Genomic DNA, 15,656 nt, shown 5'->3' with positions numbered 1-15,656 from the left:
CAAGAAACATTCCCTTTCTGACTGGCTGGCCTTCCATCCCATTGTTCTATCATAAATAATTGTAGGAATGGTAAAGCTAATTGTTACTTATCAGAAACATCCTATTTGGATAACCTCTTTCCAGTGATTTATTCTGAAGAAGAGATGACCCTTTATTGAAGGTCGGGGCAATTGGCACTGGACTCATTGGACTTAGAACTTCCCAATTTCTGGGTTCAGTCAGCATCCCATGTCCTTGTGGGAGCTGGTAATCTGTTCACATATAATACTAAGCTAGCATGTAGGTTTTTTTGGCTCTCCAAATTTAACTAATGGAATTTGTAAATCATGATTAATGGTTAGGATGGGGGGGTGTTATGTAAGGGACTGATTGTTTCTACCTGTCTCACCCAGTGTAACAGGAGGAGCACACCCTGGATCTCCTCAACTAAAAATGCCATAACCCTAACCCTAACTCTGCCATCTGGAACACCATAACCTCTGAGGTTAAATTGATCCTGACCTTCCTGGCCTTTCTTAAAGCATTGAAGACCCAGATATGTTCCAGGGTTTGGGGTTTAGATGGTCTGTGAGATTTAATGTTCTTGTGCCATTAAGCTCTTATGGGGTTTGTTCTCACCCTCATTGATATTTTTTAAATATCTTGTTGATACTGTTTTTGCATTGTTTTAATGTTTTTATTCTGCATCTTGCAACTGCAATTTTAAATTGATTTATCATACATACATACATGCATGCGTATATACATATACATACTGTATATATATGTACAGGTCTAGCTGTAAACTACCTAGCAGTTCTACCAACCTATGATACGGAGGGATCATTTTACAGGATTTTCTTACTATCAGGAAGCTTGTTTATGGGATCAGATGAAACTTCCTTTAAATAAGTTTCAGATTGCTCAAGCATGATTACCTGGATTTTTACAAGTTCAAAATGAAGTTTTGATTTGAAAGCATAGTTGATTTTGTTCTTCAACCATGCTCTATTTTGACCTATTAAACTTCTTTCACATGTGCATGCAATATTCTGCTCTCTAGATAAAGGACAAAATTCAGGCCAAAATGTAGATGAAAACACAACTCTGAAAGGAAGAGGAAAGGTAGAAGTTTGTCTTTCTTCACAGGGTGTGCAGACAACGGCTCTGAAGAGCTAGCGTGCTGTTTCTAGTTGAAAACTTTTCATTCTGCAGCTTTTATTTCTGTAGTCTAATAGTAAAGCCGACATATATTCCCAGATATATAGTCATCATTCATGTGCACATTTGTGAAACTAAATTTGTAAAATTTGCAAAGGAAACAGGAACTTATGAAACTATGTTTGTGATCTCTTTCCTGGAGACTGCTATAAGCTTGCCTCTGAAACAGCTTATTCACTTATTCACTTCACTGGAACAGCCTCCTTTCCTCCCCCCTCCCCCGCATAAGTACAGTGCCCTCCCTTTTGGGGTTCCAGAAAACTATTAAAACCTGGCTTTGGATCCAGGACTGGGATTCATGTATTGATGTATTTTGGGGGGCCTTATTGTGATTTGTGTTCCTTTTAAGGTTGTTTTAGTCCAGCCTGTCTGTGCAGTTTTATGTTTAATTGTTTTATTGAGGTTTTTTTTTTTTTGTTTTTTATGCCACCAAGGCTCTTTTGGACTTGGATGACTATAACCAATACATTAATAAATAAATAAATAAAAATAAATAAATAAAAATAAAAATAAATAAATAAAAATAAATTAAGGGACGCGGTGGCTCAGTGGCTAAGATTCTGAGCTTGTCGATAGAAAGGTCGGCAGTTCAGCGGTTCGAAACCCTAGTGCCATGTAATGGGGTGAGCTCCTGTTACTTGTCCCAACTTCTGCCAACCTAGCAGTTCGAAAGCATGTAAAAAATGCAAGTAGAAAAATAGGGACCACCTTTGGTGGGAAGGTAACAGCATTCCATGTGCCTTTGGCATTTAGTCATGCCAGCCACATGACCACAGAGACATCTTCAAACAGCGCTGTCTCTTCAGCTTTGAAATGGAGATGAGCACCGCCCCCTAGAGTCGGGAATGACTAGCACATATGTGCGAGGGGAACTTTTACCTTTAACCAATAAATAAATAATAAATATACCAACATGTACACAAAAGACCCACATAATTTTTGATCAGCTTTCAGTTCAGTCTTTTGAGTTGTGTAAGTAAAATCTGAGCAGTGTGTGAAACCTGTAAAATTCTACCCTAAGGATTATTAAATATTTAGATTGTTTTCTGGTTTTTTTCTTAAGCATTCTTTTTTCTTGACTGATTTCTAGGTATTAACCAAAGCACAGTTTTCTCCTGTGAAGCCCACAACATAAAGGGATTATCTTCATCTCGAACGGCTATTGTACAGATTAAAGGTGAGAAACCATTTCCTATCCTTCCACAGATGGAAACATAGAAAGAGGTTTATTCCCTCACAGGAAAAGGGAAAAAGTAGTTTAATTTTTTTCTCTATGTTTTAAAACTGCTACACACAACCCTCACACATTACTTCTTAGCTGATTCTTCATGCTCTCAACAGATTAAATAATTTTTTTGAAAAAATTCAATATATTTTTATTCAGGCCCATCCCTTTATCAGGAAAATTTGCTAATAAATATAAATCATCAGCAGCTCAAGAATGGAATGAGATACAAGGGAAGAAACCTTGTTTTAGCTTAGGAAGTCTAAGGTTAGAATATCAAAGGTCTTTTTGGAAGAAAAATTGTGCTGGAACCATAAAAATCAGGTGCAAGAATATGAGAAGATGGAATGAGTCAGAATGTCACAGCACAAACTCCAGTCTTTTGTTCTTGTGCCATGACATTATATATAGAAAGTCGATTATGTGGTTTGTGTCACGACATTGTAATGCATGCTTCATCATTAGTCTCTCCTATGGATGCTGTGATCATGACATTGTCTACAATGTGTAAATGAGAACAGCATCCTTTTTGGCAGGCATACTGTAGATTTGGTGTCTTGGCAGCCAAAGTGTCTCCCATCATCCTTTTGCTCAAATGAACTGGCTTTTCATGAGCTATTGAAAGCAGAAGGGTACAGGCCACTTGGAACAATTACATTTTAGGAAAACATTGCTTTTATATCTTTCTATATTTTGCAGCACTAAACTTTCATTTAAAGCATAACAATGTTTTGCTTCTAAAGTAGTTTTTTCTCCTCCCACAATTTGTTCTCTTATTCAACAAGAAACTAAACGTGTAGGTTAAGAATAATTAATACTTTTGCAGGGCAATGAAATATAATTGGGGCTTGACTGGCTGCATTCCTTGTTGTGCAAAATAGAATATATAAGGGTATATTGTTATGAATGAGTTGAATTAATGAGAAGAGTGGATTTTTTTCTTTTTAAAAATAGTCTTATTGAAGTTTTTAATGAACAGAATACAAGCTAAACTAGAAGAAAAAAAGTTCAGAAGGTGCAGGAAAAAAAGAAAAAAAGAAAAATGCACCATAGATAAGAATAAAGACGAAGCTTCCAACCTTCATCACATTGAGTATAAGCTGATTTATTAACTTTTCACCCTTTTTTAATGTTGCACATAACAAATTCTGTTCTCTCCATAACCTAACATTTATAAATCCATAAATCATCTTTTTAATCTTAGTTCAACAAATAGTTCATCATGAGTTAACAGAAATATCAGACGAATAGCTTATCCCTGGCCAAATAATGAAACTTTATATTCCTTCGTTTTGCTCTACTCAATATGGACGTTTAAATAATTCCTACAGCATCATAGGACTTGAGCTTTCATCATTCTTTGGCATCTGAAAGGAGTCTTCAAAGCTTTTACCAACCTACTTTGTAAATCCCAAAAAGCCGTTGTCCAAATTTTCCTGTAGCAGCTGTCCCATGTCCAGATCTTTTTCCTGAGTTGTTTTTTGTATTTCCATATTGGTAATCTCAATTTTGTTGTCTTCCATGCCTTCAAATTCTACATTGTTTATGCAAATATTTAAAAAGTTTTTCTCATCATCTTCTAAAGGTTTATCATTGAAATCTGTTTCCTTTCTGACATTGGTTATTAATATTTTAGTCCATGGTTTTTTAAAAAAACCTCTTTAAAATAAGAAAAGTTATAGCCTGCTTAGCCATTTTAACTCTTTTCTGCCTAATTCTTTAGTTCCCTCTACTGTTCATTGGCAACCCTCATCAAGCTTCGATTCCAAATATGGGTTTAGTTCTGTTTCAGTCATTTCCCATGGGTATATTATTTAATTACATACTTGTTTTTTTTCAAATCTTATAACTAAAATCATCAATGTTCCAAATGTCTCTGGTTTCCCAATCAGTTTAAATCTTTTTTAAATCAAAACTGCTTTTTTGGCTTTCTGCCAATTGTATATTATTTTAAATTCTTAAGACTCTGTTTAAAATTTCTTAAATGTAAAGGAAAAGAGAAAACTCACTAGGTATCAAACTAAACTCACCATTTTGAAAATCTCTAATTTCAATACGGTGGTTCACATTTTCAAATGTGATTAGAAAATGAGTTTTAACTGTCTTAGTGTCCTTATGAAAGGCTCTACCGTGACTGTGGAGTTAAGATGTTGTCTCCCTTGGCTTAAAGCACATAAACCTGTGGGAGATCACTGTTTTTGGTCTCTGTATGAGGACCTGCCATTTAATGCACTCATGGATGATCTCTTGATCTCCCCTTTTCCAGAGAGATTTGAAGAACTGGTCTATCACTGGTCTTTCATTCTTCACAACAGTTTTCATCTTTGCTGATTTGTGGATGTCAGTCAGCCATGGCTCACATCAGAAGCCAAAGGATCATATATGTAGCCATAGCTATCTTGTACAGAGTGACCCTGATCCATGATGGGGAATGTAATATCCAATGAAGGTTCAGGATTCTGAAAGTTGCTTTTCTCTTAGTCAAAGAATGTAATTGCTTTGGTACTCTTTTTGACAGGGATATGCAACCATTTTAAATTGGTGAGCACATTTAGACTCTAGAGAGCATGTTTTGGCTACTTGACAAAATGACCACTGTAACCTTGCTTAATCATGAAATGACTGTTGTGGTAGGAGAAGCCAGTCATAAAGCACTCTTTTATGCAATCATCCCTATTTTTATATGGGTGATGCTGAAAGCTGGCATTTTGCTTTACAGTGCACCACCTTTAGTCTTTCTTTAGTCTTTATTTGATTTATATACCGCCCTACTCCCAAAGGACTCAGGGCGGTGAACAGCCAAACAATAAAATACATAAATACAAAATTTAAAAGACAGAATAAAACCGAATTAAACAAATTTGGCCCAGACAGATTTAAAACACCCCAATCATTTAAAAACAAATTAAAATTTACATATTAAAAAAGAAGGGGAAAAAGATTAGGCCAGGCCCGCCTGATGGAATAAAAAGGTCTTGAGAGCGCGGCGGAAGGTGCGCAGATCCGGGATCCTCCGTATCTCCAGGGGGAGCTCATTCCAGTTAGTAGGTGCCCCCACAGAGAAGGCTCTTCCCCTGGGGGCCGCCAGTCGACATTGTTTGGCCAATGGCACCCGGAGGAGCCCCTCTCTATGAGAGCGTACCGGCCAGTGGGAGGCTATTGGTGGTAGTAGGCGGTCCCGTAAGTAACCAGGTCCTAAGCCACCTTCTGATAGATAGACAGGTAAATAGGTAGGTAGGTAGATACAGACAGACAGACAGACAAGACAAGTGAGACAGGAAGCCGGGGGTGGGGTACCATAGATATTACATTGTTTTTCTAAATTTGTAGCTGGAATAAATGTTGCCAAATATAAAGTGTGGAGTACAGATATTCCTTGCTTAGCAACTGGTCGTTACCATTTCCAGTTTTTTTTTTTTTAATTTGATTTATATGCCGCCCTTCTCCGGAGACTCAGGGCGGCTTACAATGCGTTAACCTACCTTAGAAAGGATGGAAGGCTGAGTCAACCTTGAGCCTGGTAAGATTCGAACCTGCAGTAATTGCAGGCAGCTGTGTTAATAACAGGGTGCTTTAGACCACTGTGCTACCAAGGCTCTTACTCCAATGGTGCTTTTTTAAGAGACAACATGAAAGAGACAACTGGACTTGTCTCAGATCTGGAGAAGCTTCTTAGAGAAGAAGTGAAACATCTTCAAAGAAAAACAAGAATGCCCAGTTGCCTCTTGAAAAAGCATCTTTGAAACAACCATAATCTGGATGACTGAGAATCTCCATAGACATTCCCAGTTACAACAATGATGAAATAGTAACTTTGAAACCAACACCCAGATTTATGACGTTCCAGGTCTGTAAAGAAAAGGAAAGCTGAAGTAAGATCATAAGCACAGTCACAACTTTATTTAATGACTGGGTTGTTGTCCCAGTTATGATCGCTAAATGAGGACATCTCTTGGTAGAAAGATACTAGTATTTCTTGTGCACCAATCTAGTCATGTTCTTTCAGATCAAATGGGGTTGATTTATGTGAAATGTCTTCACCAAAAACATTTCTAGTAGTCATTGCCATCAATGATCCAACTCTTATAAACTTAATCAAGGAGAGAAGCAACCTAGAATTAAGGAGAAATTTCCTGACAGTTAGAACAATTAATCGGTGGAACAACATGCCTCCAGAAGTTGTGAATGCTCCAACACTGGAAGTTTTTAAGAAGATATTAGATAACCATTTGTCTGAAGTGGTGTAGGGTTTCCTGCTTAAACAGGTGGTTGGACTAGAAGACTTCCAAGGTCCCTTCCAACTCTGTTATTCTTTTTTCTGTTTTTCTCATACTGGTAGTTCTCACTTAATTATCAGTCGCCTAAAGAATGTTCAAAGTTCCAACAGACCCCCCAAAAGTTACTTATAACCCTTCCTCAGAGTTATGACTGCCACACACCCCACACCCCTCCCGTGGCAGGTCAGATGTCAAGCATTTGGCACCTGACTTGCATTTACAACCAGCTGCAGTGTCCTGTGGTTATGTGACTACGATTGCAACTTTTTTCTGGTTTCTACCATTTTTTTTTGCCAGAAATTGGCAAAAACCACCTATTTGGGAGAATGGATTTGCTTAACAGTCACATGATTCATGCAACTACTGCAGTGACTGTTGTAAATATAGTCCTAAAATACTACTCAAGACAGGGGTTGACCTGCTTAGCTACTACAACAACTTGGGACAAAATTCCCAGTTCAACTGAGGCTGTTAAGTGAAGGCTTCTGTAATGATTTTTCATCCATCTTGCATTATGCTGGTATATTATACTTTTTGTTAAGGCCAGGTTGGAAGTCAAATACAGAACAGGTGAAAAGGGCAGGTGTAGAGTGACACTAAGAAAAAAAAATACTGAGGTTCACTCATAGTTAGGCCTGGCCTAATTTTCCCCCTCTTTTATAAAAGATTTTTAAAATTTTAAATATCTTTTAGTATTTATATATTCAATTTTAAATTGGTTTTAAAAGTTTGGGGTTTTAAATTTGTCGGGGCCAAAATTATTTAATTTGATTTTATTCTATTTTTTAAATTTTGTATTGTATGTGTTTTTATTGTCTGGCTGTGCACCGCCCTGAGTCCTTCGGGAGTAGGGCGGTATAGAAATCTAATAAATAAATAAATAAAATAAATAAATAAATAGTTCAGTAATTTGTTTAGGTTTTCTTGGTTTAGAATGATCTGTGAACTAGTGCTGTGCCAGCTCAAGGGTATAAGATGCCTCTTGGGCAGGGGTGAAATCATCAGGTTCTGACAGGTTCTGGAGAATCGGTAGCGGAAATTTTGAGTAGTTTGGAGAACTGGCAAATACCACCTCTGGCTGGCCCCAGAGTGGGGTGGAAATGGAGATTTTGCAGTATCCTTCCCCTGCCATGCCCACCAAGCCACGCCCACCAAGCCACACCATGCCCACCAAGCCATGCCCACAGAACTGGTAGTAAAAAAATATGGATTTCACCACTGCCCTTGGGCCACCTCCCACAGGTGCAAAGCTTTACATTTATAGAATGATTTGGAAGGAGAGATATTTGGCGCTGTAAGCCAGTGTTGATCTGAACAGGCTTACTGTTAACGTTGGGATGGGCAATGTCTTCTAGATCAGGAGCTGGAATTCAATTTTTCAACCTGGCAGGGTGCTGAAAGCCTTCTAGTGAAATAATGGCATAAATTGAAAAGATGGGCCTGAAAGAAAATGAACAATTTTCTGCTCAGCTCTGGAGATAGGTGGGCATCAGAGTGAGAATGAGAGCATTTTTTCCTTACAGAGGAAGTGTGGTTCCAAATCTCCAAAACTGCTGCTGAAAATCAGTATATTACTGTTGTACTATTTTACAAATTTTACTGTTGAATTTCAGTACTGCAGTTGTGGGGTATTCTTGCAGCTGCATGTGTTATACAGTCTGGATTATGTTCAAACCAGGTCATTAGATTGTTTCCAGCAAATCACAGTGAGGGTGAAAAAAATATTGATTTTATTTATGGATGCCACTTTCTAATTGATTTGACCCACTCTAACGGTGGGAAAGAATTTCAAACTTCTTGAAACTGTGATCTGATCCAGGGGGGATGTTATTTAATTCTTTAACTCAAGGGTGTCAATCTTGATTTCATTGAGGGCTGCATCAGGGTTGTATTTGACCTCAGGGGGCCAGGGTGGGTGTGGCCAGCTTGACGTCACTAGTGTCAGGGTTGCCTGTGGCGGCCCAACTGCTCTACCAGAGAAAACAGGCTCCCAATCTCTGTTTTTAGCTGGGATGGCCTCCTGCAACCCTCTGTCAGCAAAAACGGAGCTCAGGAGGACCGTGTGTGGCCCTCAGGAACTCTGTTTTCTCTCGAAGAGGGTTGCAGGAGACCATCCCAGCCGAAAACGGAGATTGGGAGCCTGTTTTCACTGGCAAAGGCACCATGGCCAGTCCTTCGCTGTTTGCAGGGCAGCCCCGTGGGCCAGATTTAAGCACCCTTTGGGCCTTCAGTTTGACACCCCTGCTTTAACTCTTCTGTTCTTAACAGAAAACTGCACTTTCTTTGGAGGCAATAGACTTGCCCAGCAAGGATTAGAACTGAATCCCCTTTTACTAATGGTGACCAAAAGTTAGTTCTTCTAAGGTTCAGCGCTTCGGAGAGATGACGAGAAGCTAGATTTAGGTTTTCAGCTCCGACTGAATTTTCAGATATATTTAGAACTCTTTGGGCAAGATATTTGAAAGCACTGCAAGTAAACAAAATATGAGGAATTTCTGTTCTAGAAACTAATGGCAGGCAAATTAAGCAAGATCTAAAGGTAAGAGGAAGTGTTTGCCAAGCAAGGAGTGGGAGTTGGTTTCAAGAATCAGTAGCAACATGAATGGAACCATTGAGCCATGAGTAGGAACAGGAGATGACGGGAGCAGTGAAGGGGTGGATCTGAGAGAACATATGGAGAGTGAGGAACTTGAGAGTAAACAAGGGGAAAATGGGCCAGAACAAGAGAAGTGAGAGGCAACCAGCTTGAATTTATATTTAAAAAGACAACAAACCAAGGAAGAAATTGGAAATAGTTTTCTCAAACCAGCAGTGTCATCAAAATCTTTACCCTTTTTATTTCCAGTGTTTACCAAAAAAAAAAAAAAAGTTAGGATTAGGCAACTGCTCCTATGCATTCCCACTTTCTTTTCCTGTTCATTGACAGTTCCTTGTACTTTCAAACATGTGTTTTATTATGAGACTCATCCAAATTGTGACTTCATTTCATTTCAAATTTATCCTGTCTTCCTATATACTTTTAATGAAATATTGCCAATGAATGTCACAATGACAACAGTGATAAAGTACAAATGAAAAAAAGAAAAAGAAATTAATCTCAGAATGCTTATGGAAAGAGGACGTCTGGAGCTTTTTCAAGCAAGACTTGAATTGTGAAGACGTGTTCTTTCCTAGCATCATTTGCAATGTAATTAGTGAGGAGATGTAGCAGTTTTTAGCCTATTGTCCAGGATGATCTAAACCAGGGGTGTCAAACTCGATTTCATCAGAGTTGTGTTTGACTTTGAGGGGCCAGGGTGGGCATGGCCAGCTTGATGTCACTTGTGTCGGGGGTGCCTGTGGTGGCCTGAGTGTTCTGCCAGCAAAAATGGGCTCCTGAGCTCCGTTTTCAGCTGTGCTGGCCTTGTGCAACCCTCTGCCAGTGAAGACGGAGCTCGGGAGGGCCGCCTGCAGCTCTCCCGAGCTCCATTCTTGCTGGCAGAGGCACTGCGAGCCAGTCCTTTGCTGTTTCCAGGGCAGCCCTGTATGCCAGATCTAAGCACCCCATGGGCCAGATCTGGCCCGCAGGCCTTGAGTTTGACACCCCTGATCTAAACCAAAAGGGTCCAAGAGGAATGGATCATTCCTTGAAGTTGCCAACTTCTGTTTGGTTCTGTGTTGTTGGCTTTTGTATTCATAAGATCCATAGGTAACCTCTGGAAGTGGTATCCGCAATATTCAGTGTGTAGTGTGACTAATGTGTAGAAGACATTACATTTTTGTAATGTCCTATATGGCAGAAATGAATAAAATAAGGGCAAAGAATGATAGGTTCTACTCTGTGTATCTTGCCCCTGACATCACATATCTAATCTAGCCTCCTCTGTGCATTTTCTGCAGATGTGTAAGAGAAACAGTTTCTGAACAGTGGTTTCTCTTCTGAAGTATTCAGATATGGAGTAATAGCATAATTAAAACCACATGACATTGGGGAGTGCCTGCCATATGCATATATAACGCATGAATAAAGTTGGTTCAGGCTGTGGAAATTCTGAAGTAGTGCAAAGGGTTGGGTGTAGACTTTTTACCCATCAGTGTGATTTGTTTTCCTATTTACCAATTAATGGAAGTTCTCTGGGCAGTTGCCAAAACTGCTCAATATTACATCAAACAACAAAGAAGAGAAATAGATTACAAATTCAGAAATCAAACTGTAAAATGTAAATTATTTTAAAGCCCATAATCAGTAATAATATAATAGAATAATACCGGTAATTTAAAAAATTCAGTTGTTTTAAAATAAACACAAGAAACAAATTTCTCCATTAAATCCAGGTTTATTATTGGATGCTATGTCAAAAGATCTTCTCACTTAATCGGAGGGGGAAGAGAGGGTATTATACAACCTAATTTGGAGAATATAGAAATTTGGGCAGGAAAATATGGAAAAGGTCAAACTTCTTCCATACAATAGTACCCTGTTTCCCCGAAAATAAGACCTCCCCAGATAATAAGCCCAATCGGGCGTTTGAGCGCATGCGCTAAAATAAGTCCGCCCGCCCCCCCCCCCCGAAAATAAGCCCTCCCTGAAAATATTTAAACACATACACAACTGGTCCCCGCCATTTCCTCTGGTTAGGGTAGGTAGACAGAGCTGGAAATCAGGTAAGATGGCAAGAGGAGCCCCGTCTTGCTCCACGCGCCCCAAAATAATAAGACCACCTTGAAAAGAAGGCCTAGCGCTTATTTCGGGGTTCAAAAAAATATAAGACAGGGTCTTATTTTCGGGGAAACACGGTACTGATACACACACATAGAAGCTTCAGCTGATGCCAGATTTTTTATACAACCTTGAAAATGATGGAATTACAGTAATTGAACTTGCCAAACAACTATGACTCATAATCAGGAGACTAAGGGTTTCCCAGCTAAATGAGAGTTGCTTGCCTGCACCATCAGTGACTCCAATGACTTCAGAGCAATTGCAACTCCTTTTGTGTTTGCTGAAACTAAAAGAAAGTGATGCTGTTCTGACATTGGGTGATGTAACATCAGATGAATTTCATTACATACCCAGAATTTTTACAAGCCTCATAAACTTCAGAATGAGATAGAAGTTTTAAAAGGGTTGATGGTCTCGATTAGCTCAACAGAATGAATGTAAATGGATGCTTGGTGAATGATGTAGGGTGGCTTGTTCGCTAATAATGATTTAAAATGTCACATTTTGCATTTTCACGGCATATTTTTTATAAAAATTGAACAAACGTGTCTGAATTTCTGTAGGTTTTCTGTTAATCCTGTTCTTCTCCAATGTATTCCAATATTTTAGTAATGACAGCTACTTTGCTGTAGTGATTAAGTCACCAGACTAGGAACCAGGAGATGCTAGACCAATCTTAGGTATAAAGTCAGCTGGGTGACCTTGGGCCAGTCACTTTTTTCAGCCCTAGGAAGGCGACAATGGCAAGCCAGCCAAGATTTGCCAAGAAAACTGCCGGACACAACATAACGGAAGAAAATGTGTTTTTGTATGTGTGTGTGTATCAGTAGTATTATAAGAGACACATGCAAGTATGACATAGGGGTTGTACTATTGCCATGTTATTTGAAAGGCTTAAGAAATGTCAGACTATTATCACTTGACTCTCAGACTCCATAACAGAATGTTTTTGAAAGCAACAGATGTTCCTTATTTTCTCTGTTTAACCATCAACTTGGAAAAAAAGATATGCAATGTTAATCAGGATTTATAATGTCATGAGCAGGCTACCTCTGTTCATTCATAGCTCAATTAGCACCTCTCAGGGATCTTGTCCAAATTCCCCAGACTGTAGCACTTGCACATTTCTATGTAAATAACCGCTCAGTTTTGCATATGTTAAAAATCTTCCTTCTGTTTCAGCAATCCCTTTCCCACCTCTCAATGTGACAGTCACTAACATCACCAGCAACAATGCCAGTGTCACTTGGCAACCCGGATTCGATGGCCTTTCCCCCCTACACTCTTGTGCAGTACAGGTATGAAATGATTACATATATGTCCTTCCTGAGACTAAACTGCTAAACATTTTTGCATGACAGAACTTGTTTTCTAATTTGAGCTTCCACTGTTATAAACAATGGTGCTTTATAAATTCCCCATTACTTAATCTAATGTTATTTGTTTGACTTTGTCACAAACAGCAGACAAGGGAAAAAGTTAAATCTGCATTCAAACAGACCTCTAATTCTGTGTCCAGACTTGATAAAATGCTAAGGATCAGAATGAAGTTATTGTAGGGAAAATAGGAGGAGGAAAGAGTATTAGGTATGTTAGCCACCTTGATTTATTTATGGAAATAATAAAGGTGGGATAAAAAATATCTAAAGGAGAGAAAAAGAGAGAGGGGGAGGGTGGGAGAGAGAGAGAGAGAGAAAGAGAGAAAGAAAGAAAGAAAGAAAGAAAGAAAGAAAGAAAGAAAGAAAGAAAGAAAGAAAGAAAGAAAGAAAGAGACAGGGAGAGTGAGTGAGAGAGAGAGAGAGAGAGAGAGAGAGAGAGAGAGAGAGAGAGAGAGAGAGAGAGAGAGAATAAAATCTTGTTCAGAAGTGTGGACTGTGAGCCAAATTGGAATTGGTATATCTTTAAAACTACTGATATGCAGCCAACAAGGGGTTTCGACTTGAAGGCAGAGATGGCCTGATAGGTCTTTGAATCCTTTAAATGTCAAAGGACATTATTTGATCCCATTTGTCATCAAGTCCTAGAAAATATGGTATCTTTTTAATGCCATAATTACCAGTAAATATATATAATTGGGATCATATTTAATATTATGGATAACTGAGGCTAGTGTATTGCTGTTAATTTTTTTCCCCAAAAATAAAAAAGCGAATATTTTTTTTTTTTTTTAATTTGATTTATATGCCGCCCTTCTCCGAAGACTCAGGGCGGCTTACAATGTGCTCAGCAATAGCCTTCATCCTTTTGTATATTTATACAAAGTCAGCTTATTGCCCCCACAACTGGGTCCTCAATTTACCTACCTTAGAAAGGATGGAAGGCTGAGTCAACCTTGAGCCTTGGCGAGATTCGAACCTGCAGTAATTGCAGGCAGCTGGTCTTAATAACCAGCTTAATAACAGGGCAAGTAAATGGACTTTACTTTTACTTTACTGAATCTTACAGCTTCATTAGGTTCTACCAGTCAAGCTTTCATTTCTACCTTTCATATTCAGTGTTGGAACAAGTTATAATTCTGTCTTACATGCCCTGGTTTTACAAAGACTGCAGGTTTCATCTGGACATCTCGTCACCATGAGTGACAAAACTGCCCTTTGAAATGGCATAGGAGGATGCTAATGGGGCGTCTTTACTGCAGGAAAGGGGAGGAATAAAAACATTCCCAGATGTAAGAGTTTTTGCCAATGAGGAAACATTTGGCCCATAACTCCATAGGAAACATTATAAAGCATTTCTGAAGCTATATTGTTGTGGAGCTCCAGGAAGAAATATATAAATCATGAACGGACCATTTCATGTTTGAGTTTCAGATAAAGACAGAGAACTTGAGGGATTTTCTGCTTCAAGTACAAAAATCACTTAGGTGTTGGCGATATTGCAGAAAGGCTGAGGAACATGTGCCTGCTCCTGCTATGTCTCAAGCGTCAAATCTTCTGAGGCCTGTCCCAACAAGAATCATTGAACAATAGGCAATAACAAGCTTTGCAACCTGATCATGCATTGGAGCAATTGATTGTGGTAATTGCGTCTCAGATTGAACCAGTTCACACAGTTCTCCGATGTGCTGTTGTCAAAACTGAGCTGCAGGTGTCCCTGAAGCAGAAACACCAGAGGCCAAAGTCCTGAGGGCGTGGCAGAATCAAGAATAAGAAACAGCACACAAAACAAGGGTGGAGAACTTTTTTTCACTTTGAGGCATACATACACTCATAAGATGTGCATTCATTCCATGGCTGCATTCCAGCAGTGGGCAGACCAAAGCCAAAATTGGGGTTGACCAAAGCAACACCTACGAATTCCTGTTATACTTATACTCATCCTGAAATGAAGAAGCTGAGACTTAATTTATACCATGAAGATACTGTCTGTAGGAAAGAAGACCCTGTGAAATAGACATTTGCAGTTGTTATTAGAGATGTTGTCAGACCTGGAAGCCATCTTTTACAATTGAATGTTATTTTGACTACACATCACCCACACTCTATACCAGGGCTGGGCAATTATGGTCTTTTTATGAACTGTAGACTTCAAGTCCCAGAATTCCTGAGCCAGCATGCTGGCTCAGGAATTCTGGGAGTTGAAGTCCATAGGTCGTAAAGGGGCATAGTTGCCCAGCCCTGCTCTATACAATCCCCCCCTTCCCAGTTTCCCAATTTTGTCTTCTAAAATTCACATATACAGTGTAGGAGTTCTCCTAAGTTTTTAATGTAGAGACAACCTTGGTGATGGCAGTAATTTTTTTCTGATATGATCTGCTCTACCAGCTGTGGCCCTGTCTAGAGAAGATCTATGCATGGATTTAACATTTAGGTTGGACTGCTATAATTTACTCTACCTGGATTTGTTCTTGAAATTTTCAAAGATTGGAATTTTCTGTTGATGAGAAAGTGGCTAAATTTATTTGTTCAGATGTTGCCTATATTCTGCAAAGTTTTGGGTGGGTATAAATAGTTCAAAATCTTATTGCCACTACTCCAAAATTATAAATTTAGACTTTGTATGCTGAGGTTCTCTCTACTCTAGTTCTTCTTGTGGTAGGGAGGGAGGAGAGTATTATAGCCAGTCTCTTTGTTTACTGTTAGTAGATCATTCAACATTTTATTTAACAAGACCACATTGTCTGAATAGATCAGGGGTGTCAAACTCAAGGCCCGCAGGCCAGATCTGGCTTGTGGGGTGCTTAGATCTGGCCCGTGGGGCCGCCCTGGAAACAGTGAACGACCGGTGCCTCTGCCAGTGAAAATGGAGCTC

At 39.1% G+C, this 15,656-nt stretch overlaps 1 protein-coding gene across 1 annotated transcript in view; it reads left to right on the top strand.

Moving 5' to 3' along the window:
• TYRO3 (TYRO3 protein tyrosine kinase) overlaps window positions 1-15,656 on the top strand; it is a 73,651-nt gene that overhangs the window by 26,986 nt on the left and 31,009 nt on the right. Inside the window, exons 5-6 of the mRNA XM_070931305.1 lie at window positions 2,292-2,378; window positions 12,588-12,703. Coding sequence (XP_070787406.1) covers window positions 2,292-2,378; window positions 12,588-12,703 — 203 coding nt within the window. The remainder of the gene's footprint in view (window positions 1-2,291; window positions 2,379-12,587; window positions 12,704-15,656) is intronic.

The sequence above is a fragment of the Pituophis catenifer genome, unplaced genomic scaffold (assembly GCF_029215685.1).
Source record: "Pituophis catenifer annectens isolate HBS135680 unplaced genomic scaffold, rPitCat1.0.hap2 SCAF_1, whole genome shotgun sequence".
In the NCBI taxonomy this organism is placed as follows: Eukaryota; Metazoa; Chordata; class Lepidosauria; order Squamata; family Colubridae; genus Pituophis; species Pituophis catenifer.
Note: the sequence above shows the minus strand (reverse complement) of the source record. Positions and strands in the feature narration are given on the sequence as shown.